Here is a 27,167-nt window from a genome sequence, read left to right on the forward strand (position 1 = left end):
AAGCTGCGCTCTGATCCCTTGCTGATTTGCCTTCGACGTACCCCAAAATGCCCTCTGGGTTGCCTCCAGTTAGTGCACCTGGGCTCCCCAAAGTGGGGAAGCTGTACTCCGGCTCCCTCGGCCAATAAAGCGCCGCAACCCCAGAGTCGTCCGCAACTGGACCTGATGGTCAGGGGTCCCTTTACCTTTACCTAGAACCATGCACGCCACCTCGACCTCCTCAGAGAGAAAAGGTGGGGGCTGCGAATGCATTAAATAAACAAATTTAAACTCCCCTCCAGATGTTGTCAACAGCAACTCCCACCACCCGCTCGCCATGCTGGCTGGAGGTGATGGCAGGTGAAGTCCGGAGGGCGGCAGGTCGGAGAAGGCCGTTCCAGAACCTCCCCAAGTTCCACAGAACCCGGCGGCTCCTCTGATCTCACAATGCAACCGGGCTTTGAAATGCGATCAAAAACCACACCCGGGCAAAGGCAGGTTTTCCCAGCCCGACCAGCCTGCAGCTGTTCACGCACCAGGTGCATTGTGGGAGTTGTAGTTTCCCCCCCCTCCGCTTCCTGCGGGAACTGCATCCCCCAGCAGGCTGTGCTTCCTCGGCCCTCCGCGAGGCTGCGATAGAGGTCAATTGCACCCTCTGGGGTGCAGCGCGAGGTGAGGGTCGCGGGGTGAAACCCAGGATGCGCCATTCGGAGGGAGGGAGAAAAATGGTCCAGGTCCCCTTTGCAGAGGATGCCCATTTCTCCTGCTTGCCCCTCCCCTGGCTGGTTACATGTATAGGGTCGAGAGTTACATAACGAGGCGGCGATCCTCTGCACTCACAGAAAGCTGCTGCACAGACAAAAATAGATCCAAGTCCAAAATGCAGCTGGGGGGGGGGTAGAGAAGGGAAATTCTGATGTTCCTCCCCCAAGCGCCCCAGAAGCAACATTAGATTTAATGGGGTCGCTGCCCTATAACCTTTGCGTAAGCTACCGAGGGGCATGTCTTTTCAAAATCCTAAGCCCTTTTATAGTTCTCGTTGGTTGGATGAGCACTTTTAGGAATCTTTCATTTCATTCCCTCCCCCTCTCAAGTGTTTTTAATTGATTATCAAGTGGGTTTCGGAGACCTTTCCTTGTGCAAAGCAGTGAAGAAATGGAATAGGTAACATCATAAAAAAACTTTGAAACAGGGCGTGTCTCTCTGTCCCCTCGATTTAGCCGATCTATAGAAGGAGGGTGATGATGTAATAATAATAATAATAATAATAATAATAATAAAGTTGAAAGAGACCCTGAGGATCATCTAGTCCAACCCCCTGCAAAGCAAGAATATAAAACTGTCCCATATGGGGATCAAACCTGCAACCTTGGCATTATCAGCAGCACGCTCTAACCAACAGAGCTATGAATAATAATAATAATAATAATAGCCAATTTAAGCTGCAATCTGAGTAGGCATGAGAGAATGATTGTGGCTTAGTGGCTAGATCATCAGGCAAGGATCTGGGAGACCAGAGTTCAAATCCTCACTCAGCCATGAAGCTCACTTGGGGCAATCATTTGCTCTCAGTCTGACCTACCATACAGAGTTGTTGTGAAGATAAAAGTATATACGCAACTTTGAGCTCCTTGGAGCAAAAGCTAGGAGATGAATTCAATAAAACAAACAAACAAATCAAAGTCGCATGGGCTCAGCACCTCCCATTGAGAACGCAGTCCGATTTTGGAACTTAAAAACCGTTTTAAAGCTTTGAGGACCTTCCCCTAACCAGATGCCCTCCAGTGAGATGCCAATCCAGGCTAGGAGATCACAGTGGTCCTCTTGTGCCACACAGTTAAACAAGTGCTGTGTCGTGGTTCAGGGAAACCCAGGTCCAAGCCATAGCTGTCAACGTTTCCCTTTTTTTAAGGGAAATTCCCTTATTCCGAATAGGATTCCTCGCAAGAAAAGGTAAAAGTTGACACCTATGGTCCAAGCCCACCCTCGGCCACTTAGTGAGCTTGGAGCTTGTCATTTTTTCAGCCTAATGCTGGGGTGAGGAATCTGTGGCCCTCCAGATACGGCGCAACTCTCAATGTGGCCAGTGCTTGGGGATGATAGCACTGGACGTTCCCCAACTCTGAATTTAAATTCTTGGGACCACCCCGAGCCTTTGAGGCAAAAAACAGGGCCAGCCCAATGTGTTTTGCTGCCTGAGACAAAGCTCAGGAGCCTCCACCCCAAGTATACAGTCTGCCTAAAGGTCAGGCCGGCTCCGAACAAAAAGCCATGTGAACAGAGTTGGAAAACAGCAGTCCTCACCTGTCCCCTTCTGTCTTCACCTAGATGAGTGTTACCTCTCTCCTGAAGGTCTTGGAAGGATGGCCCATCCGTGGACTTCACTGCCGTGGCTCCCACTCCTCCGTGGCCAAGGCTGACCAGACCCTGGCCTTTGTTCCCGCCAGTCCTCCCCTAGACCCGGCGGAAGTCCAGAAGCTGCAAGAGTTTGTGAGCAGGGCCCGGAGGCTGTTTGTGTTGACCGGAGCAGGAATCTCCACCGAATCTGGAATCCCGGACTATCGCTCTGAAGGCGTGGGCCTCTACTCCCGGACGGATCGGCGTCCTGTCCAGCACGCCGAATTTCTGCGGAGTGCCCAGGCCCGCCAGAAGTACTGGGCCAGGAACTTTGTCGGCTGGCCCCAGTTTTCGGCCCACCAACCCAACGTCGCCCACTTGGCCCTGAGGAACTGGGAGGCACTGGGGAAACTGCACTGGCTGGTGACCCAAAACGTAGATGCCCTGCACGCCAAGGCCGGCAGCCAGCGTTTGACCGAGCTGCACGGCTGCATCCACAGGTTAGGGAGAGTGGCGATGGGGAGGCTGGCTGATGGGAAAAGGGGAGTGCAACTTTGCAACTGGGATGAGCTATTCCTGGAGATGTGAACAGCAGTTGGGGGGGGATTGTTGGCCCCACAAATCCCCTTGCTGAAAAATAAAAGGGGCGAGTGATTGGTCTGCATTGGGACCCCTGACCATTAGGTCTGGGGTTGCCCCAGAGTTGCCGACTCTGGGGTCGCTTTATTGGCCGAGGGAGCCAGCGTACAGCTTCCGGGTCATGTCCCGCCGGAGTGGTACCTATTTATCTACTTGCATTTTGACATGCTTTTGAACTGCTAGGTTGACAGGAGCAAGGACCTAGCAACAGGAGCTCACCCCGTTGCGGGGATTCAAACCGCCGACCTTCTGATCGGCAAGTCCTATGCTCTGTGGTTTAACCCACAGCGCCACCCGCGTCCCATAGAGAGATATAAAAAGTAACCACTGCAAGTGCCTTTAAAATACACACTGCTACCGGCCCAGAGATGGAAAGAAGATAAAGTACCTACCAGAGAAGAATGGCAGATGAAGTTAAAGACCATTGTAAACACTTAAAGTCATTAGTAGGATTGTAATATCACTTGCCGTTTAATGGTGAATTCTGGACACAATGGAAGAGGTAAAGGGTTTGGATTATCATAAAAGATGCAGGAGGAAGTGACTAATAATAGGACCCACAAAGGGGAGGGTGGAAGTCCAGGAGATTCCTTGGAATCTTGTTTTTATTATTTATGTTTGATATAACTCTATAAAATTTTAAGTTGAGAAACCAAATAAATAAATTTAAAAATAAAATAAAATGCATCCTTTGAGAAACCAAATAAATAAATTTAAAAATAAAATAAAATGCATCCTGTGATTGTTGCTGTTTTACAATTTGATCTTGAATGAAAACAACAACAACAATTTATATGCTATCCATCTGACTGGGTGCTTGGAGTCGCAGGACTACAATTGATTATTTTTTTGTTGCATATATTTCAACAATCTGAAAGTTTGAAAGGCATTAGCACAGACGTTGCAAAAGTGGGGTAATCTGTGGTGGAACAACCTCATTGAAGAAGAAAACAATGGTTACCCAGACCTCATTGCTGGTTGTGAAAGGGTCCCCTTCACAGTTCGCGCTTCAGGGCCCCCCCAAATGTAGGTCTGCCACAGCCTAGAGATGGTGGGGATCGAACCTGGGACCTTCTGCATGCAGAGTAGGCAGTCTGCTATAGAACAGTGGTCCTTTTCTTATAAATTCAGCAAGACTCCAGTCCTCATGGTTCTGAACTATGGAACTCTCCCCCACAGGAGGCAGTAACAGTCACCAACCTAGATGGGTTTAAAAGGCAAATTCATGGAGGGGAGGGCTGTCGATGCCTACTAGCCGTGAATGCTAGGCCCTGCCCCCCCCCCCAGTGGGAGGCAGCAACACTTCTCAATACTGCTTGCTGGAAGGAGAATCCTTGTGCTCAAATCCTGCTTGCCAGTTTCCCATAGGCATGTTGTTGTCCACTGTGAGAACAGGACGCTGGACTAGTTGGGCCATTGGCCTGATCCAGCAGGGCTGTTCTTACGTTCTTATAAATAAAGTGCTGATTTAAATAGGAACCTATCCCAGGCTGAATCAGACCACCGGTCCATTGAACGGAAGTGTTGTCTGTACTGCTACAGCCCTTCCCCTAAAATAAATTAAGATTCTAGTCCATGGGTCGGCAAACCAAGGTCCATGGGCCCGATCAGGCCCAATTGCCTTCTGGATCCGGTCTGCGGACGGTCTGGGAATCACTGCGTGAATCGCCAGTATACACGTTTTTCCCCTCTCCCTCACCCGGTGGCGGTGGCGCCTCCTCCCTCCCTTCTCCTGGCTTCTCCCTGCCCTGCCTAGAGGAGGAAGGGGGCTGGGCTTTGTTGGTGCCAGCAGCAGCGCTTGAGCCCTCCCCCCCCCCAAAAAAATAGTCCGGCCCCCCACAAGGTCTGAGGGACAGTGGACCGGCCCCCTGCTGAAAAAGTTTGCTGGTCCCTGTTCTAGTCCTTATGGCTCTAACAAAAAACTCAGAGCTGAATTAAATGAGACAATAGGCTACTGTGAAAACAGAGTGCTACATAGGCCCCATCGGGCTCTATCCAGCAGGCCCTCATGTTTTTATGTTGCCTCGCAGGGTCTTGTGCCTCAGTTGCGGAGACCGGACGCCACGCACTGACCTCCAGGAGCGCTTTGAGGCCTTGAACCCCACCTGGAGAGGCGAGGCGCATGGGGTGGCCCCGGACGGCGACGTCTTCCTGTCCGAAGAAGAGGTGCGCACTTTCCTCGTCCCCCCGTGCGGCAAGTGTGGCGGGAACCTCAAACCAGACGTGACGTTCTTTGGGGATTCCGTGTGCAAGGAGAAAGTGGACTTTGTGTACCAGCGCCTGGGCGAGGCCGATTCGGTCCTGGTGGCGGGGTCCTCTTTGCAGGTGGGTGCCCACAGCTAGCGAGGAGCTGGACCTGGGAGCAGAGGAGCAGCGGTCAATTTCTCCCCCCAACCCCACCCCCCACCCCGCAAAGGCAGGTCCAGATTTAGCTGCATTGAGCATACAGTTCTCTGAATCAGAACCGCGGTGTTTATATACCATGTTCCCAAAATTTGTCTCGGTTATCTGTACAAAATGGGACGCGGGTGGCGCTGTGGGTTAATGAAGCTAATGAAGGCGCCAGACGAACTTCCCTGGGGAGAGAATTCCACAGACAGGGAGCCACTGCAGAGAAGGCCCGTTCTCATGTTGCCGCCCTCCGCACCTCTCAAGGAGGAGGCACATGAAGAAGGGCCTCAGAAGATGATCTCAGGCTCTGGGTAGGTTCATATGGGAAGAGGCAGTCCTTGAGGTATTGTGGCCCTGAGCTAGTTAACAGTAGATACTTTCAAGTTACGTCTTGCTATTTAAATGGTCTCCTATCTGTGTGAACCTTCCTGAGTTCTTAAAGAGGGAGTGGAGAGGAAGGTTTATTTCACTGTCCTGTATAGGTCAGAGGGTGCAACATTTATATATTAAATGACATTTGTAGACTGCTAAAGATTTTTATTTTTAAGATATTGAAGTGGTGTACAGAAATTGAAAACTGCAATAAAACCATCAATAGCAAACCACTAAACTCATCATTATAAAATACATTCTAAGCCACAATGTAGCTCAGGGGGTACAGCATCTACGTTGCATGAAGAATGTCTGGGGTTTCAGGCTGGACTTGGAAAGGCTCTGTGTCTGAAACCCTGGAGAGCTGCTGCCAGTCAGTGTAGACAGTACAGAGCTAGACAGATCAATGGTAGCTTCCTATGTTCCTAAAGGAACACAGTCCAGCTTTAAAAACTGTGGAAAGCCCAAGCAAAAGAGGTTGCCTCTAAGAGGTGTCTAAACAGGCTGTGGGATGCAGGTGGCACTGTGGTCTAAACCACAGAGCCTAGGGCTTGCCGATCGGAAGGTTGGCAGTTCGAATCCCCGCGACGGGATGAGCTCCCGTTGCTCAGTCCCTGCTCCTGCCAACCTAGCAGTTCGAAAGCACATCAAAGTGCAAGTAGATAAATAGGTACTGCTCCGGCGGGAAGGTAAACGGCGTTTCCGTGTGCTGCTCTGGTTCGCCAGAAGCAGCTTAGTCATGCTGGCCACATGACCCGGAAGCTGTATGCTGGCTCCCTCAGCGAATAAAGCGAGATGAGCACTGCAACCCCAGTCGGCCATGACTGGACCTAATGGTCAGGAGTCCCTTTACCTTTACCTTATCTGTACAAAAACCTTGTGAGGTTTATTTTCTTACCGCTTTCATATCCCGCCTTTTTCCTCCAAGGAGCACAAGGCGACGTTTTCGTCATTCTCCCCCTCCTCGTTTCAGTCCCCACAACAACCCTGTGAGGTAGGTTATGCTGAGAGAGGCAGAGACTGGCTCAAGGTTGCCCAGTAAGCTTTGTGGTGGAGTGGGAAATTTGAACCCTGGTCTCCTAGTCCAACACTCTAACACCACACTGGCTCTCAGGCTGCAGAGTATAATTATATGCAAGTGAGATCTGCCAGGAAACCTTGCAGTGTTAACGTGCCAGCTCGTTTTCGGGCTCAATTCAAGGTGCTCACATTAGTATTTGAAGCCCTCAGGCCCCCAATATATGAAAGGCCACCTCCTTCCCCACAGAACTTGTCGGGCAGAGGAGACCCTCTTGGTAGTTCCTCCACCTTCAGAGGCTCAGGATGGCAGCAGCCCAGGAGAGGGCCTTCTCTGTGGTGGCCCCTAAGCTGTGAAACACACACCTCTTCACCCTGTCGTTGTACATTTGAGTGTATATTTTTAGAACCCACCTTATTTCTGTCATCGTTTTAAACTGTTTTAAACAGTTCCAATTTAATTGTTTGTTTGTTTAAACAACAACAACAACAACCACACTCCCTATCTCACATTCAGGAGCTCTTGCCAGCCAGTTAAACAGCCCCTTCTGCTGTAGAGGACCGGGTAGGTCAATTTATTCTTTAATCTCTCCCTGCCCCCACCCTGGTTTTCTTCCACACCTCCCTTTTCTCTATAACTCTGAGGTCTCCAACATAACATCTGAGGTCCCTAACATAGCAGCTGTGGCACCACACCGCCTTCACACAGACACACACACACACACACACACACACACACATATATACACACAGAGAATATGTCCCCCAAGGCCTTTGCCTCTTCCAATTTTTAAAAATTAGATATTATAACTTTTTGTTGTTTGATGGGGGGAGGGTTGCCTGGTTAAGGAATGCTGTTGCCCACCTCCTTTTTTATTTTTTTGTCTGTGTTTTATCTGGCATTTCCTATGCTTTTTTCTGGGCAGGGAGCAATATTCTCCATTATCAGTCTCTCTTCTGTGAAATGGGTATTTTTGCAGTGCCCAGGACAGTGGCTCAGATTTCCGAATGTGTGCCCAGCTCTAAAAAGTTTGAGGACTGTTCTGATTGCTAGCCAGTGTTTCACGGGTGCTGTGCATGCTCAGTCCCCACTGGGCCAATTTGTTTAAAGAGTTTTCTGTTCAAGGTCCCGGCTGTTGATCTCCAACTACTGCAAACTTTGCTGACAGCAGCAAAACTATGCATTGCCCAATCTTGGAAATGTAAATAAAAAAATCAATTAAAAGAATCAATCACCCACGATTACAGAAGAAAACCAGGGAAACAGCCTTGTATATAAAGCAAGCACATAATAGAGATAAAAATTACAATAATTATCCATGCCTTTGCTCATGCAATTCTGGAATGACAAAGTAGCAGATGATAACTTTCCATAGAACGTATATATGTTAATTTAATTGTCTGCCACCATGTATTATTTCATAGAATCTTATAAATGTAAAGTTGGTGGGACCCAGCTTGCTGCAATGCACCTGTTCTTTCTCCTCCCTCCATTATTATTATTATTATTATTATTATTATTATTATTATTATTAATACCCCAACCATCTGGCTGGGTTGCTCCAGCCACACTGGGTGGCTTCGAATACATATAAAAACATAATAAAACATTGAACATTAATAATAGCAGTCTGATCCAATACAAAAAATGTCACAATAACTTTAAAATAAACAACTTATGTCAAATAAAGCAACATTCAATAATCCATTGGAATCTAAAAGTAACTATTAAAATTAAATATCAGCAAATACAGTGGAACCTCGGTTTTCGAACGTAATCTGTCCCAGAAGCCCGTTTGACTTCCGAAACATTTGAAAACCGAGGATCAAAGGGCTGCCTGACCATCTCCTGCCACGTGTCTCAACAGGTATACTCAGCGTACAAGTTTGCACTCGCAGCCCGCGATGGGAAGCTACCGATGGCTGTCGTCAACATTGGCCCGACCAGGGCAGATTCCTTTGTGACTCTGAAACTGAATTCTCGTTGCGGGGAGCTGCTGCCTCTGATTGTCCTAAAGTGACCCAAATCGACACCCCGGGGGAGCAACCCCTCTCTGGAGTAGGTAAGTGTCCCCACACTCTTGCAGCCCAGCAGAGTTAGGCCCTCAGTTGGTCATGTCTGGTGCTGGAACCCAAAGGGCATGAGGCCAGGGAAGAATCAGAATTCAGAATCATAGAATAGTAGAGCTGGAAGGGACCCCTGGGGGTCATCTATTCCAACCCCTGCAATGCAGGAGGCACAGCTAAAGAATCCATGACAGGTAACCATAATAATAAGAATAATAATAAATAATAATTTATTTATACCCCGCCCATCTGGCTGGGTTTCCCCAGCCACTCTGGGCAGCTTCCAACAAAGTACAGTGGTACCTCGGGTTAAGTACGTAATTCGTTCTGGAGGTCCGTTCTTACCCTGAAACTGTTCTGAACCTGAAGCACCACTTTAGCTAATAGGGCCTCCCACTGCTGCCGCGCCGCCGGAGCACGATTTCTGTTCTTATCCTGAAGCACAGTTCTTAACCTGAAGCACTATTTCTGGGTTAGTGGAGTCTGTAACCTGAAGCTTATGTAAGCTGAAGCTTATGTAACCTGAGGTACCACTGTATTAAAATACAGTAGTCTGTTAAACATTAAAAGCTTCCCTAAAGAGGGCTGCCTTCAGATGTCTTCTAAAAGTCTGGTAGTTGTTCTTCTCTTTGACATCTGGTGGGATGGTGTTCCACAGGGCGGGTGGCACTACCATCTAACCTCTCGCTAAAAACCTCCAACAATGGAGAGCCCACTGTCTTCTAAGGTTGTTGTTGTTGTTTTATATGCCACCCATCTGACTGGGTTGCCCCAGCCACTCTGGGCGGCTTGCAACAAATTAGAACATCAAACACAACAAAACATCAAACATTAAAAGCTTCCCAAAAAGGCTGCCTTCAGATGTCTTCTAAAAGTTATGTAGTTGTTTATCTCCTTGACACCTGGTGGGAGGGCGTTCCACAAGGTGGGCACGACTGCAGAGAATTCCCTCTGCCTGTTTCCCTGAAACTTCTCTTCTCACAATGAGGGAACTGCCAGAAGGCCCTCAGTGCTGGACCTCAGTGTCTGTGCTGGACGACGGGGGTGGAGATGCTCCTTCAGGTAAATAGGGCTGAGCACTGAGCACTGGCCATGCTGGCTGGGGCTGAAGGGAACTGGAGTACCACACCTGGAGGGCTACAGCTTCTCCATCCCTCATGTACAGGCTCAGTCCAAGCTCAAGTTTTGCTGGAGCAAGTGGCTCCCTTGGAGCTCTCCATGGTCCTTCAGCTTTGAGGGGTGACAGGATAGCCACCTTCAAATATTTGAAGGGCTGTCACATGGAAGGTCGAGCGAGCTTGCTTCCTGCTGTTCTGAGGGAAGGACCTGAACCGATGGATTCAAATCATAGAACTGTAGAGTTGGAATGCACCCAAAGGTCATCCAGTCCAGCCCCCTGCAGTGCAGGAATCACAGCTAAAAAGCCCCTCTCCCATGGCCAATCTACGCAAGAGAGAGAATTTTGTCCTCTTCAATCTCTTGCACGCTACATTTGGTTTTATCACCTGGAAAGGCACACCCCAGTTTAACAGCACAGTTCAAGATTGCGGCCACTTCACCAAAAATAATTTTAAAAAAGATAGGAAGCTTTAAACAAAACAGAGCCGAGCAGTTCTGTCGTGTTTCCACTTGCTATTTTTATTTAATCCACTTGGTTTATTTAAACCAAGGACTTGTACAATGACCACTAATAATGAATCATATGTTGTAGATATTATTGCAAATCTATTATGCTATTTTTGTAATGTACAAATGACATTAAAAAAGATAATTGTGGCCACTTTTGTGGACAATCTTCAAACATCAAGTTTGCACTTGGGTCCTGCTGGTGGGCTCCCCTAGGGGGCACCTGGTTGGCCACTGTGAGAACAGGATTCTGGACCAGATGGGCCACTGCCCTCCCGCAGCAGCTGGGTTCTCCTTATGCTCTCCTGGAACCTCCAGGTCTAGGGGCAGTCTATCCTGAATTCCTGGGGGCATTTGGTCCCTGTGAGAGCAGGAGGCTGGACTAGACAGGCCACTGGCCTGATGCAGCGAGTTTCTCCCTATGTCCTTTATGCTGTTTAGCTTTCTTTACAGCATCAACCTACCGAGGGGAGCGGGGGGCGCAGACAGACCAGCCTCACCGCTTGCCGTGTTTTTTCTCCTTCCAGGGCCGCTGCCAGCAACGCCACCACATCTTCCCAGAGATCACCCAGCCCCACGTCCGCTTTCAACACGCCTGTGCTGGCCAAGTTCAGAGGCAGCAAAGATGAGGAGAAGGAGGACAATGAAAACCCAGGTCCTGATTCTCAGCCGACGGGGGCCTAAACAACTTTTGTGTACGGGGAGATGCTGTGTGAATTAAAAAGAAACCTCCGGTGCACGCTGCTTTCCCGGGGTGTGGCCTCTGCTGCGGATCTGGCAGAGAGGAAATGGCTACCGGTGGCCGGGAGAGGGGAGAAATCTTTATGCCTTAGCGGGAGGGTATGCCTCAAAATGCTCTTTTTCAAAAGGATATGGTGGTACTACAATTCCCATCATCCCTAGCTAGCAGGACCAGCGGTTGGGGATGATGGGATTTGTAGTCTGGGAAAAAAGCTGGAGACCTCTGTTTGGGAAACAAGGGGATAGGGGAAGGGCTGCAGCTCAGCATAAGGCCGGTGCCTTTTTAAATCTGCTCTAAATGAGAGCCATGAGGACTAGAAACCTACTTCATTTTCAGGGGAAGGGTGCAGCTCAGTGGCAGACCACCTCCTCTGCATGCAGGAGCTCTTGGGGTTGTATCTCCAGATCGGGCTGATGGACCTGACTTGGTGTAAGGCAGATTCCTATTTAAATCTGCCATTTGTTTAGAACAATGAGGACTAGGATCTTACTTCATTTTTAGGGGAGGGGCGCAGCTCAGTGGTAGAGCTTTGCGCGCCGAAGTTACCGTAAGTTCAGTCCCTGGCATCTCCAGGTAAGCTTGGGAAGATCCCTTCTCTGAAACCATATGTTGTTTGGTTATGCAAAAAATAAGAACACCATAAAAATTCATGCATATATTCAGGGAAATGTGTATGTGAGTTAGAATTGCACACAAAAATGTGTTTATTAGGTGAGATTTGTACTTAAAACACTGTTGAATATTCAAGAGAGAGAGAGAAGATTGAGAAATGCACCAGAAAGCAGCCCCCAATAATTTGCAGCACCGGAACTTGTAGCTTTCCCACTCATAATTCTTTTCATAATCCACTTTCCCCACAAATAATTCTCAGAGGATTTTCTCCAGAACGTAGCTGTTGCTCATGATCTGGTCCACGACTCCTGGCAGCCAATCTCTGAGGAGCATCAAAGGTTTCGTGAGCCAGTAAGGATAGAAAACTTCCCTCACCCTCATGACGCCGCCCCTCACGATTGCCTGGGCGCAGAGCTCTTTCGAACTTGGCTTCATGGAGATCTTGCCTTCTACCATCCTCACAGCTGAGTCTGCGGGAAAGAACGCAGAAGGCAAGTCAGTGTGGAAAGGGCACCAGGCACCCGAGGATCTTGGAAGCTGCTGCTGGTCTGTCTAACTTGCTGCTGCCTACAGGCTCAGGAGTCTCGCCCAGCCCTCCTGAAGTTGCTTCCAGGGATTACCTGCTCTGCTAGGTTGGCAGGAGCTGGGACTGAGCAATGGGAGCCCATCCCGTCACGGGGATTTGAACTGCCAGCCTTCTGATCGGCAAGCCCAAGAGGCTCAGTGGCTTAGGCCACTGCGCCACCCGCATCCCATCACGATGTTTAGCTGGTGTTATAAGAAAAAACTGTTCTTTTCCCCTTCTGGGCTATCCTAGAGCTCGTATAGAGTCCTTAAGTGGGTTCCCTATTGGTAGGAGAAAATAGCAGAGGCCAACCAAAGAATATTGAGAAGCAAAGCGGTTAGTAAGCCTGATCTTTATTAAACTGTTGCAACAGGGTCCCCACTCACCACACGCAGGAGGGAGGAGAGAACCCTGAACAATGATGCGCAAGCCCTTAAAAGACTTTTGAAATTGGCCACCCTGTTGCCCAAGACCATCCCCCTAAAACAGCAAACATACATCACAGAAGGAAACGGTCTACAGCAGAAATCCTGTTTGCCAGGATACCTCATAATGGTCACTGATTGCATTACCTGGGGCAGTCTGGCCATTCTTCTGTGATGGTTCATGCTTTAGTTCCTGAATCCAGGGCACAGGCTCACCCTATTCATACACAAATACGCCCTTAAGACAGGATTTGCAAGAAAAGGACAAGGGGAAGGCTTCCCTCATTCTCCTCCCTTACTGCAGAGGAATATTTGGTCATTGGGAGTGTCAAACTGGCTTCAGGATTGCTCTCCTGTACTATTTCAGACACGTGGTTTATATACGTATGTATGTGTTTGCCTTGAACATTTATGAACATTTATTTTACATTTGAGACCTTAGAATTCTTACAACACTGGTGATATATCACGATGTTGGACACTGGATTATCAGCCAGCCCTACTAAGCCGCTGCCCTACCTGGGACTGCTTACCTGTGTCAATGTACCCCAACACGGCAACCGTGATGGGCATGTTGATTTCCCGAAGGCGCAGCTCTGTGCGCAGGGAGCTGTAGAATCCTTCCAGCGCAGCTTTGCTGGCGGCATATGGAACGGAGAAAGGGGATGGAAGGCGGCCTGAGAGAAAACAGGAACATATTCCTACTTGGAAGGTTGCAGAATCAATTTCTCCAGAAACCAAAGGGGTTAAGGGGATGGAGCGACTGCCCCTCTGAGGGAACATTGCAGCCTTTGGGACTTTTTAGTTTAGAGGAGAGGCGAGTAAGGGAGCGACATGATAGTGGTTTGTACAACTGACATGGAGAAAGCGGTGACAGAAAGGATTTTCTCCCCCTCAGGCCAATCAGGCCAATGGCCCATCTAGTAGTAGTAGTAATAATAATAATAATAATGCATTTATACGCCGTGCATCTGGCTGGGTTTCCCCAGCCACTCAGGGCAGCTCCCAACAGAATTTTTAAAACACGATAAATACAACAAACATTCAAAGCTTCCCTAAACAGGGCTGCCTTCAGATGTCATCTAAAAGTCAGATAGTTGTTTATTTCCTTGACATCTGATGGGAGGGCGTTCCACAGGGCAGGTGCCACCACCGAGAAGGCCCTCTGCCTGGTTCCCTGTAACCTCACTTCCCGCAGTGAGGGAACCGCCAGAAGGCCCTCGGCACTGGACCTCAGAGTCTGGTCAGAACAATGGGGGTGGAAACACTCCTTCAGGTATACTGGGCCATTTAGGACTTAAAAGGTCAGCACCAGCACTTTGAATTGTGCTGAGAAAGTTTGGACCTCCCGAGATCCTCCAGTCGCCTGCCCATACCGCATATGGACGATACCACGATGATGTTGCCACGGGACTCTTGCAACATGCTCAGGGCCGACACAGTGACCTGGACGTAGCTGAAGAAGTTGACCGTCATGGAGCTGATCACAGATTCCATGTCTCCTTGGTACGGGCCAAAACTGATTTTTCCACCGACATGATTCAGAACCAGCAGATCAAGCCCCCCTGCAGGGGAAAAGAGCACAGAGACCCTGAGTGGAAGTGGGAGAGCAACAGCCGTGCTTGGAGATGGACGGAGCTCAGCCTCTTCTCATGTTTTCAGGCTGTCCCTGAAAATCAGCCTGTGCCAAGCTCAGTCCTTTCATGATTTAGCTGCGGTTCCTTTGTTGTGGGGGTTGGGCTAGATGACCCTTGGGGTCTCTCCCAACCTTACAATTCTCTGATACCAGCCTACGCAAGCCTGGTGCCCTCCTAATGTAGGAACGCAAGGAGAAATTTGGTTAGGCTTCCATTAAGACAGGGGTTGCCAAACTTTTTTCTCCCTACCCAATAAAAAGCATTATTCAGAAGCGTGATTTGCACAAGCCAGTAAGGAAGATAGTAACGGAATGACATTCAAAATGGAAACTATGAATTGCCCATGTATTCATCAAATGACTGGGGCTGATGGGAGTTGCTGTCCAAATTATCTGGAAGGCCAATCAGGTTGGGAAATGCTGGTCAACCCCCTTCCTTCCTTCCTTCCTTCCTTCCTTCCTTCCTTCCTTCCTTCCTTCTCTCCCTTCCTTCCTTCCTTCCTCCCTCCCTGGCCAGGTTTAATTCAAATCCTTCAAACCTCCTTTGGGGAAGGTTCTCAGGAATGGTGGAAGGAGAAAGAATTTGCCCATGTGAAGACCATCAGATGGAAACTCTTGCGCATATGGTTCTTAAATGTAAACTATATGTTGATCTCCACCAGCAGTTTCTAGATCAACTCTGCATCCCCAAATGGAAACCAGAATTAGAGGTCATACATTTTCTATTATTGGGGAATAATCAGGAGCTCACCAAGTTAGTGGCTAAGTATCTTTATCTGGTTTTTTGTTGTCGAAACACATTGCAGATGTAATACTAGACTGCTTTGCCTCTTTCATTTGACAAATGTTTTGTGTCACTGGGAAGGCGGTAATTCTGTATTGATTTGCTATGGATGTTTGTATGCGATGCCAATAAAAGGTTTAATGATGATGATGATATACCATCCTTCATCAAAAGATCTCTGGGCTGATCTTTGCCAAGATGCAGGCAGACAAGGCCAATAGCTGTGGTGTCCCAGGGCAGAAGCTGTGTTCCCCTCAAGACGAAAGGGTTAAGGAGCCCTTTGCCTGCGCCTCAGGTAGCTTGTGTGGCAGCCTTTTGGGACCTGGAAGAACAGTTGCCACCCCTCCAAGACTGGCTAGGGACTGGCCTTCCATCTTTACCCAAGACGTTCTTGGTTTCTTCCACAACATTCCGGGCAGAAGCCAAGTCACTCATATCTGAAACGACGTACGAAGCAGAGGCGGCTCCCAGTTTCAGACAATTCTGGACTACCTGGAGGAAACAAATAAATGGAAAATGAGCCCCAAAATGGAAAACGAGTGAGGTCCCAACTAAAGATGACTGGCAACTTAAACTGATGGAATATGTGCAGCTTGCAGACTTAACTTATAGAATAAGAGAACAAGAAGAGTATACGTTTAAAGAAGATTGGGAAATGTTTATTGAATTATTAAGTGAATTATTCAATACACTTGAAAAGGTTGGCAGCTTTAAGATAAATAAATTTTGATGGATGTAAAAATGGAATATTGGATGGCTTAGTTTATGTGAAATATGCAGGGATCTATGGCATGCAAACTGAACCATGGAAAGAGAAGAAGGGAAGTCATTGATATTTTAAGGTTGTCTAAATGAATATTCTAAATTGTAAAATAGAAAAAACAGCCACAAAATTTATTATACAGCGAGCCAGTTGAAAAACACCATAATTTTAAAAAATCAAAATCAAAACAGTTGGATCAGGAAGATCAAGTTTGGGGGAATGTTCATAGGAAACAAGTGTGTCTTTAAAAACCAGTAGAATAGCAGTAGTGATGGTGAGTCATAAAATCACAGAATTATAGAGTTGCAAGAGACCCCAAGAGTCATCTAGTCCAACGCCTTAGAGCAAGGAGGGCGTTCCATTATGCCGGTGCCATCAGGGAAAAAGCCTGCATGTTCCCACAAGCCAATGGTCACCATCAGGGCATGGCTAAACTAAACTGGTTTCCATTATTGAACAACGGATTCCCGTGGGAGGGGAGCTTGGTCAAAAGGAGGGTCAGATGAGGAAGGAAGAGATGAGGGGGTATTTTTGAGAGGGGAGGGGAGGCTAAGGGTTGTAGCCAGACTAAGACTATTGGAATCAAGGTACCTGAGATTAACTACATTGGGGTCAAGGGATTTACAGTTTACCTTCTGGAGGCGTGTCTCATTCCTTGCTGTCAGCATCAAATGGGCCCCCATCCACGCAAACTCATAAGCCATTTGTTCCCCTATCCCTGTGCTTGACCCCGTCACCAGGACCCGTTTCCCTCGCACCATTTCTGGAGACAGAGAAGGAGATGGTCAACATCAGCCACCCATGATGCAGATGTTCTGCACTGAAGTTCGTAAGAACAGAAACGTAAGGATAGGAGGAGAGTCTGGCCAAAGACTGTGCAGTCACAGAATCACAGAGTTGGAAAAGACCCTTAGGATCATCTAGTCCAACCCCCCCAACTCAGCCCTCCAGATGTTTTGGGACTACAACTCCAATCATCCCTAGCTAACAGGACCAGTGGTCAGGGATGATGGGATTGTAGTCCGAAAACATCTGGAGGGCCGAGTTTGGGGGTGCCTGATCTAGTCCAACCCCCTACAATGCTGGGATATGCAGCTATCCTCATACGGGGATCGAACCTGCAGCCTTGGTATTATCAGCCAACTGAGCTATCCAAACTATCCTGTTCTCGCAGTGGCCGACTAAATGCCCCAAAGGGAAGCCCACAAGCAGGATCTGAGTGCAGCAGCACTCTCCCGTCCGGTGACTTCCAGCAATGGAGATTTAGAAGTATTACTGCCTCCTCCCTAGTAATTGATTTCATTTCACAAGATCGATATACGGCTGGATTGTAACAGAATGTCGACACCGTTACAGAACAACAAAGTTGATGAAAGCAATTCTTTAAAACGTTCAAATATTAAATCAGAATAAATGATCATTACCCCAGAGTCTCAGGGGTGGTGGCAGCCCAAGGGAGGGTCTTTTCTGTGGTGGCCTCTAAGCTGCAGAACTCCCACTTCACAGAGATGCACTTTGGTTATACAGCTTTCAGCAAATCCTAAAGACACACCTCTTTCCCCTGGCACCTGTGTCTTTAGGATCCACCTTTCCCCCCAGTGGTTGTAATTAAACTGTTTTTAAAGTTGTGTTTTGTTGTAACCCGCTCTGGAACCTTAGGGTGAAGGGAGAGTTAATAACAACAACAACAACAACAACAACAACAACAACTCTTGAGAGTCCCATGGACTGCAAGAAGATCAAACCTATCCATTCTTAAGGAAATCAGCCCTGAGTGCACACTGGAAGGACAGATCCTGAAGCTGAGGCTCCGTTACTTTGGCCACCTCATGAGAAGAGAAGACTCCCTGGAAAAAACCCTGATGTTGGGAAAGATGGAAGGTACAAGGAGAAGGGGACGACAGAGGACGAGATGGCTGGACAGTGTTCTCGAAGCTACCAGCATGAGTTTGACCAAACTGCGGGAGGCAGTGGAAGACAGGAGTGCCTGGCGTGCTCTGGTCCAGGGGGTCACGAAGAGTCGGACACGACTAAATGACTAAACAACAACAAAAGTTGTGTTTTGTTGTAACCCACTCTGGAACCTTAGGGTGAAGGGAGAATTAATTTAATAATAATAATAATAATAATAATAATAATAATAATAATAATAATAATTTAAAACACTAATGTAAAGCATGGGCCAGGTTCTCCGCATCTGGATAGGGTAATCAAAACAAAAAAAGTTTTTAGCAAGTGCCAACAACGGACCCTCCAAGCTTCCCTATTTTCCAGGGACAATCCCATATTTACAGAAGCTCTCCCAGTTTCTGATCTGATCCCTGAATGTCCCGCTTTTCCTTAGGACTTCCCTATTTTCTTTGGAGAAATGTTGGAGGGTAGTGATTCGAACCCCAAGCCATCCGAAGGTAGCCCTGTGTAGGGAAGTTTTTCGGAGGCGGCGCGAAGGGTAATGGCTGCCCTTTCCTAACGGGAAGGGAAGCTCCGCACGAGAAAGGGTCGTCCGCTACGGCGCAGCGGAGACCCAAAAACGGAAAACCGCAGGCAGCAGAAGCCTGCGGTCCCGGGACCCGGCGGGCGCCAGAAGCGGCCACCGAAACGTTGAGGGAGCCTCGTAAGGGGCTCCGGATCGCGGAGGAGGCTGCGGCGCTGTGGGTCGTTCCGCAATCGGCGGAGTGAAGCCGCGTAGCTGTTGCCAGTGAGCGCTGACCTTTCTTCCTGAAATTTATGCTTTAAAAACAACAACCCGTGAGTAAACAACTGACTGTATGTAATTCGGGACTTTAAAACATTAAATTTGGCTGAAAGCGGATTGACGAAAAACAGGAAGTCCGTCTTCCGCTCCCATTGAACTTGAACGCAAAGAGCGTGGAGGAGTGGAGGCAAAGAGAGACCTTTTAAACTATTTGATCTGAGCACCCATTGAACTTTATTTTAAGTGGAATAAATAACCTCATGTGCTGGACTCTTATGAATTTTAGTTATATTTTAATCTTTCTCCCTTTGGAGCTACATTTTAACTAAAAACCCCAGGCGCTGGAACTGCCTGAGAAACTGAGCTGTCAGCTTGCAGTTTGCAGCTTGGATACTTTGAATCTGAACTTTGAAACAATCTGAGAGAGTCTGAACTTGTTACTTTGAAGCATTTGGATTACCAGCTTACACCATCAGAAATACTGTTGTTGTACTAAACCTTAACTCTGCTGAAAAATCTTTTTATTGAAGGTTCTTGGACTTAGAAATTTGACTTTATTTTAATTGAAATTGATTTCTTCCCTGAAATATTTTAAACTCCCCCTAGAGGATTTGGGACTTATAACAGTGACTTTTATTTTACTTTCTTTTTCCCGGCCCCTTATTGACTGTGACCATCTGTGCCGGGGCTTTCTCATGGGAACAACTCAGCTTGACCTTGAATTTTAGATAACTTTGGAATGAGTGGTACAAGAAGGAGAGGAAGAACTAAACAAACAACTTTGACAACTTTAACCGCAGCCTCACAGGCACGTAGATCATCTGTGCCTACTTTGCCCTCTGAGGTCGAAACTGTTTCTCTGCCACGGGCAGGGGAGGGAGAAACTGAGGAATTACAACTGGAAGATATGGCCTCAGGGGCAAGCACTACTATTTTAGAGAAAATTTTTGAAAAATTAGAATCTTTGGATAAGAAAGTAGAATCTTTGGACAAGAAAGCTGATGAGCAAACATATAAAATTGAGCAGAACATAGAATGTTTAAATAAATTATCTGGACAAGTCGCACAGAATACTCAAGCAATCGGAGAATTGAAGGAGGCTGCAGGGGAAAATCGGAAATTGGCTGAAGATACCAGCCAAAAACTTGAAAATTTAGAACAAGAGGTAAGACCACTCTGCAAGCAAGTAGGCGAACATCAGACCTATTTGTCCATGCTTGAACTGCGGAACAGGGAGAGCAATTTAAGGATAAGAGCAATACCAGAAGTGGAAGAAGGCAACCTAGCTGAGTTTCTGACTAAAGAATTCTCCAAATTTTGGAGTTTAGAGGAAAAGGACTTTAAAATTGTTTCAGCTTTTAGGCTCGGAAGACTTCTAAAGAAAGAGAAGCCCAGAGACTGTTTGATAATATTGAGGTCAAAGGAGGAAAGGGATAAGATTTTGGGCCTACACTACGGAAAGTCACTGGACATTTTGGACAAAAGAATTGAGATCTACAAGGATATTCCTAAACAACTGCTAGATCTTAGATTTGACTATTTGGAGTTGACAAGACTACTAAGGAAGAATTCAATCATCTTTAGGTGGGAATTTCCTCAAGGACTATCTTTTACCTTTAGAGGGAAGAAGATCAAAATCAGAACATCGGAAGACAGAGATAAATTTCTGAACGTATACGGAGAGGACCTTCACAAAGGAATTGACCAACTTCCAGGGCCTGAAACACCAGAGGTATCTGCACCCTTGGACTCTGAAGATTCTCTGAACAAGATACCACCCCTTGAAAAATAACCAGATTTATTCAGGATGTCTCTGCAACTTTTGAGTTGGAACATTAATGGCTGCAATATCCCGGAAAAAAGGAGAAAAATTTTTCATATACTAAAAAAAGAACAATTGGATATTATCTGCTTACAAGAAACACACGTGACTAGGCTCCATAGAAAGGTGTTAATAAACAAAAGACTTGGCCAAGAATTTATATCTTCGGACAGAGTAAAGAAGCGAGGAGTGGTGATATATGCAAAAGAGAGCCTGTCACCTAAATTCTTATTCAAAGATGAACATGGAAGAATATTAGGAATTGAGATACAACATCAAGGAGAAAAGATTCTGATATTAGGAATCTACGCACCAAATGACGGGAAATCGGAATTTTACAAGAAGTTGCATGAGACTATGCTGGACTATCTGGACTACAACAACATCATTATGATGGGAGATATGAATGGGGTCGTATCGACAAACATGGATAAGTCACAAAATCAAAACGTTACAAAAGACGGCAGACTACCAAAGACCTTTTTTGAAATGGCTGACAATATGGACTGGATTGATATTTGGAGAACTAAGAACCCCCTGGGAAGAGAGGGAACATTCTTCTCTGAAGCCCAACTGACTTGGACAAGAATCGACCAAATATGGATATCTAGAGGTCTGGCACCCAAGGTCAGAAAAGTGGAAATCTGCCCAAAGACCTGCTCCGACCATAATGCGCTGAAGATGGATATGACACTATTGCCAACCGGCTCCTTTAGATGGAAGATGAATGATAGCTTGTTTAGAGATCAGGAGATTGTCAAGAAGGCCCAAAAAACTTTGAAGGATTATTTTGAAATAAATATGAACACTACGGTGGAAAAAAGAACTATCTGGGACGCAAGCAAAGCTGTGATGAGGGGGTTCTTGATACAACAGAACACTGTAAAGAAAAGAACACAAAATGAAAGGAAAGATAAGATTTTGCAGAAAATTAAAGAATTGGAGAAGAAATTAAGATCAAACCCGAAGTCACAGCCGATTCTGAGAGAAATTAAACTATATCAAGCCCAATATTCTAAATTGATAAACCAAGAAATAGAATGGAAGATTAAATTAATGAAACAAAAAACTTTTGAATCGGCAAATAAATGTGGAAAACTGCTAGCTTGGCAGTTGAAGAAGAGACAGAAATTAAATACAGTTACAAACCTAGAAATTGAAGGAAGAAATATCCAGAACCCCATGGAAATTAGAAAGTGCTTCCAGAGATACTTTAAAAAATTATACACTCAAGGGCCGCAAGATGAGGTTGAGATTAAACAATTTCTGGAAAGAAATGGATTAACAAAGTTGTCACAAAAAAACAGATTAATCCTGAACAACAAAATAACACAACAAGAGATTGAACAAGCTATTCAGAACATGCAACTGGGCAAATCTCCAGGGCCAGACGGTTTGACCTCCAAGTATTACAAGACATTAAAAGACTATCTGACCCAACCAATGATGGAGGTCTGTAATGAAATTATGGAAGGGAAGAAGGCGCCGGAATCGTGGAAGGAAGCCTTTATCACATTGATACCAAAATCTGAAGCTGAAAAGACACAACTCAAAAACTATCGTCCCATCTCCCTTTTGAATGTGGATTACAAAATATTTGCAGACATTTTGGCAAGTAGATTCAAAAGAGTGCTTAATGAAGTAATTCATAAAGACCAGGCAGGCTTTCTCCCAGGTAGACATATGTTTGCAAATACTAGGAACATTATTGACGTTTTGGAACTTTTGCAAACAGACATAAATACAAAAGCAGTGTTAATTTTCATAGATGCGGAGAAGGCCTTTGACAATATTTCTTGGAAATTTATGAAGGGAAATTTGAATGAAATGGGAGTGGGACGGGGGTTTGAGAATGGGATTGACGCAATATATTCAGAACAAAAGGCCAAACTGATAGTTAACAATGTGGTTACAGAAGAGTTCAAAATTGAAAAAGGAACACGACAAGGCTGCCCGATTTCCCCTTTGTTATTTATTTCGGTTCTGGAGGTGCTCTTGAACTTGATCAGAGGGGACCGGTTGGTGGAAGGGATTCAGGTCGGAGCGAAACAATATAAATTGAAAGCTTTTGCAGATGACCTAGTTTTGACCCTGCAGGAGCCAGAGTCTAGTACGAAAAGAGTATTACAATTGATACAGGATTTTGGTCGGGTGGCGGGATTTAAATTAAACAAACAGAAAACTAAAGTGTTGGGGAAAAATTTGACAGATATAGAGTCGGAACGGTTTCAGAGAGAAACAGAACTAACTATGGTTAAAAAAGTAAAATACCTAGGGGTAAACATAACAGTAAAAAACCTGAGCCTATTTAAGGATAATTATGAAAAATGTTGGTCTGAAATTAAGAGAGACTTGGATAGTTGGACAAAATTGAAGCTTTCTTTGTTAGGCCGAATTGCTGCTATTAAGATGAATGTATTGCCAAAAATGTTGTTTTTGTTTCAAACATTACAGATTGTGGACAAAACGGAGTGCTTCCGGAAGTGGCAGAAAGATATATCTAAATTTGTCTGGCAGGGCAAAAAGCCCAGAATTAAGTTTAAGATATTAACAGATGCGAAAGAAAGAGGTGGCTTTGCCCTGCCAGACTTAAAGTTGTACTATGAAGCCGCAGCTTTCTGCTGGCTAAAAGATTGGCTACTTCTCGAAGACACTGACGTGCTGGATTTGGAAGGTTTTAACAATGCTTTTGGTTGGCATGCATACTTATGGTATGACAAAGTTAAGATCAATAAGGCCTTTAAGAACCATATTGTCAGGAAAGCACTGTTCAATGTCTGGACGAAATATAAAGACTTATTGGAAAACAAAACTCCAAGGTGGCTCTCACCTCTGGAGGCTAAGGCCCGAAAAAGACCCAATATGGAGGCCAAATGGCCAAAATATTGGGAATTATTAGAAAAAGATGGAGACAATTGGAAATTGCAGAGTTTGGAGAAAATGAAGGATAAGGTGCGAGACTGGTTACATTATGCTCAGATTAAAGAAGTTTTTAAAAATGACAAAAAGTTAGGGTTCCAGGTGGAGAAATCGAAGTTAGAAACAGAATTGTTAGAACCCAAAACCAAGGTACTATCTAGAATGTATAACTTGCTGCTAAAATGGAACACACAAGACGAAATGGTTAAATCGGCTATGATAAAATGGGCACAGGATATTGGGCATAACATTATGTTTGAGGACTGGGAAAGGTTGTGGACCACTGGGTTGAACTTCACTGCATGTAATGCTCTGAAGGAAAATGTTATGAAAATGATATATAGATGGTACATGACCCCAGTTAAACTTGCCAAAATATACCATTCGTCTGACAATAAATGTTGGAAATGTAAAGAAAATGAAGGAACATTCTTCCACCTCTGGTGGACATGCCCTAAGGTGAAGGCCTTCTGGGAAATGATATACAATGAGCTGAAAAAGGTATTTAAGTATACCTTCACTAAGAAACCAGAGGCCTTCCTTCTGGGTATTGTCGGCCAGAAGGTGTTAAAGAAGGATCGAACATTTTTCATGTATGCAACAACGGCAGCAAGGATTCTCATCGCAAAAAATTGGAAAACTCAAGATTTACCCACACTGGAAGAGTGGCAGATGCAGCTGATGGACTATATGCAACTGGCCGAGATGACTGGCAGAATCCGAGATCTGGGAGAAGAAAAGATGGAGGAAGACTGGGAGAAATTCAAGATGTATCTACAAAAACATTGTAATTTGTTTGAATGTTAAGAAGGATGCTAGATTATAAAAAACTGGCCACCACTAAACTAGATTTAAATTTGATGATAAGTGAGACTAAAGAAAATATAAAAATTTTATTGGAAAAAGTGTTAAATCATATTGGAATGTGTGGACATGAGATTGTAAACAAGTTGATAATTTGTTTGGAAAAATTTTTTTTTAATGATGTAAATGGGAGAGGGGGACGTGAGGGAGTCCAAAGAAGTGAAGAATTTGTTGTTATAAAAGTAAGATTGTTTTATGTGTGCATTTATATTTTAAAAAAAACCTTAATAAATATTTATAAAAAAAAAAAAAACAAAGTTGATGAAAGCAATTCTTTAAAACGTTCAAATATTAAATCAGAATAAATGATCATTACCCCAGAGTCTCAGGGGTGGTGGCAGCCCAAGGGAGGGTCTTTTCTGTGGTGGCCTCTAAGCTGCAGAACTCCCACTTCACAGAGATGCACTTTGGTTATACAGCTTTCAGCAAATCCTAAAGACACACCTCTTTCCCCTGGCACCTGTGTCTTTAGGATCCACCTTTCCCCCCAGTGGTTGTAATTAAACTGTTTTTAAAGTTGTGTTTTGTTGTAACCCGCTCTGGAACCTTAGGGTGAAGGGAGAGTTAATAACAACAACAACAACAACAACAACAACAACAACAACAACAACTCTTGAGAGTCCCATGGACTGCAAGAAGATCAAACCTATCCATTCTTAAGGAAATCAGCCCTGAGTGCACACTGGAAGGACAGATCCTGAAGCTGAGGCTCCGTTACTTTGGCCACCTCATGAGAAGAGAAGACTCCCTGGAAAAAACCCTGATGTTGGGAAAGATGGAAGGTACAAGGAGAAGGGGACGACAGAGGACGAGATGGCTGGACAGTGTTCTCGAAGCTACCAGCATGAGTTTGACCAAACTGCGGGAGGCAGTGGAAGACAGGAGTGCCTGGCGTGCTCTGGTCCAGGGGGTCACGAAGAGTCGGACACGACTAAATGACTAAACAACAACAAAAGTTGTGTTTTGTTGTAACCCACTCTGGAACCTTAGGGTGAAGGGAGAATTAATTTAATAATAATAATAATAATAATAATAATAATAATAATAATAATAATAATAATAATAATTTAAAACACTAATGTAAAGCATGGGCCAGGTTCTCCGCATCTGGATAGGGTAATCAAAACAAAAAAAGTTTTTAGCAAGTGCCAACAACGGACCCTCCAAGCTTCCCTATTTTCCAGGGACAATCCCATATTTACAGAAGCTCTCCCAGTTTCTGATCTGATCCCTGAATGTCCCGCTTTTCCTTAGGACTTCCCTATTTTCTTTGGAGAAATGTTGGAGGGTAGTGATTCGAACCCCAAGCCATCCGAAGGTAGCCCTGTGTAGGGAAGTTTTTCAATGTTTTATTATATTTTCATATATGTTGGAAGCCGGGTGCGTGAGGTATAAATAGTAACTTCTTTGTTGTTGTTGTTGTTGTTGTTGTTGTTATCATCATCATCATTATTATTATTATGGAAAAGGTGGTCCCTATTTTCATCGGATAAATGTTGGAGGGTATGCAACAAGAGCAGAGCGAAGGTGCTTGTCTGGTGTCACTGGCATGCTATGTGCAAACATTCCCGAGAACGGCAGAGGGATTTATGTGCAAGAGAGGATCAAGGCACATTCAGAAGAGGCAACCCTTCTCCCTTGGCTTACCTTCGGAGAAGCTTTCCCAGGTATAGGCATAGTAAACGAGGACAGCGATGAGGACAGGCGCGACGATCTTGAGCACCGCCATGCTTGTCTAGGCAGCCAATCATTAACCTCGGCCAGCTGGACTTGTTTGGCGAGGTTCAGAAATCCACCCTTTGCCCTGTGGCCACCCAAAGCCTTTCCCAGAAATAAACAACTATCGGAGTAATAATAATAATAATAATAATAATAATAATAATAATAATAATAATAATGTATTATTTATAGCCTGCCCATCTGGCTGGGTTTCCCCAGCCACTCTGGGCAGCTCCCAACAGAATATTAAAAACAATAAAACATCAGACGTTTGAACTTCCCTAAACAGAGCTGACTTCAGATGTCTTCTAAAAGTCAGATAGTTGTTTATTTCCTTGACATCTGATGGGAGGGCGTTCCACAGGGCGGGTGCCACTACTGAGAAGCCCCTCTGCCTGGTTCCCTGTAACCTCACTTCTTGCAGGGAGGGAACTGCCAGAAGACCCTCTGAGGTGGACCTCAGCATCTGGGCTGAACGATGGGGGTGGAGATGCTCCTTCAGGTATACTGGGCTGAGGCCATTTAGGGCTTTAAAGGTCAGCACCAACACTTTGAATTGTGCTTGGAAATGTACTGGGAGTCAATGTAGGTCTTTAAAGACTGGTGTTATGTGGTCTCGGCGGCCACTCCCAGTCGGCATTCTAGCTGCGGCATTCTGTATTAATTGTAGTTTCCGGGTCACCTTCAAAAGTAGCCCCACATAGAGCACATTGCAGTACAGCTGGGAACACACCCAGTCTGGAATCCCAGACAGTCACTGCCAGTCAGTGTAGACAATGCTGAGCTAAGTCTCACTCACCATAAGGCAGTTTCTTATGCTCTCCCGATCTGAAATAGGGCTTCAGTTGAACTGAAATAGGGCTTCAGTTCTGCAGCGATGCAGAGCGAGAGCGAGAGATTTGGGACAAGTGCAAGGGGGACATTGCATCTGTCTTCTGACAACCTTCCTGAGGTTTTGTAATACAACCCCCATCAGCCCCGAGCAGACACTGAAGTCCAGGAAATCAAGATGACACAGGATGGATGAAGGCTGAGTTACAGGTTGGGTGCTGTCCCCCTACACAGTGGATGGCGCTGTGGTCTAAACCACTGAGCCTCTTGGGCTTGCCAATCAGAAGGTCGGAGGTTTGAATCCCGCGACGGGGTGAGTTCCCGTTGCTCTGTCCCAGTTCCTGCCAACCTAACAGTTCGAA

At 45.8% G+C, this 27,167-nt stretch overlaps 2 protein-coding genes across 4 annotated transcripts; one reads left to right on the forward strand and one right to left on the reverse strand.

Moving 5' to 3' along the window:
* The first annotated feature begins 444 nt into the window (after positions 1-444).
* On the forward strand, positions 445-11,167 carry SIRT4 (sirtuin 4). 3 transcript variants are annotated; one of them, XM_081842089.1, is made up of 5 exons: positions 449-651; positions 2,308-2,816; positions 4,986-5,280; positions 8,604-8,794; positions 10,956-11,167. In XM_081842089.1, the coding sequence occupies exons 2-4, from the start codon at positions 2,308-2,310 to the stop codon at positions 8,754-8,756; spliced, it is 957 nt and encodes a 318-aa protein (XP_081698215.1). In that variant the 5' UTR covers positions 449-651; the 3' UTR covers positions 8,757-8,794; positions 10,956-11,167. The 3 variants fall into 3 exon arrangements, with proteins under 3 accessions (XP_081698216.1, XP_081698215.1, XP_081698214.1); XM_081842088.1 differs by having other exon boundaries at positions 451-651; positions 8,604-8,798; XM_081842090.1 differs by lacking the exon at positions 8,604-8,794 and having other exon boundaries at positions 445-651.
* A 679-nt stretch (positions 11,168-11,846) lies between these two features.
* LOC309330426 (hydroxysteroid 11-beta-dehydrogenase 1-like protein A) lies at positions 11,847-26,077 on the reverse strand. The gene is made up of 6 exons (XM_081842096.1): positions 25,903-26,077; positions 16,588-16,718; positions 15,573-15,684; positions 14,149-14,337; positions 13,306-13,449; positions 11,847-12,252 (listed from the first exon to the last, which is right to left on the reverse strand). The coding sequence occupies exons 1-6, from the start codon at positions 25,982-25,984 to the stop codon at positions 12,038-12,040; spliced, it is 873 nt and encodes a 290-aa protein (XP_081698222.1). The 5' UTR covers positions 25,985-26,077; the 3' UTR covers positions 11,847-12,037.
* Between the last annotated feature and the right edge of the window lie 1,090 nt (positions 26,078-27,167).

This window comes from Podarcis erhardii (assembly GCF_964252035.2).
Source record: "Podarcis erhardii genome assembly, chromosome: 15".
Classification (NCBI taxonomy): domain Eukaryota; kingdom Metazoa; phylum Chordata; class Lepidosauria; order Squamata; family Lacertidae; genus Podarcis; species Podarcis erhardii.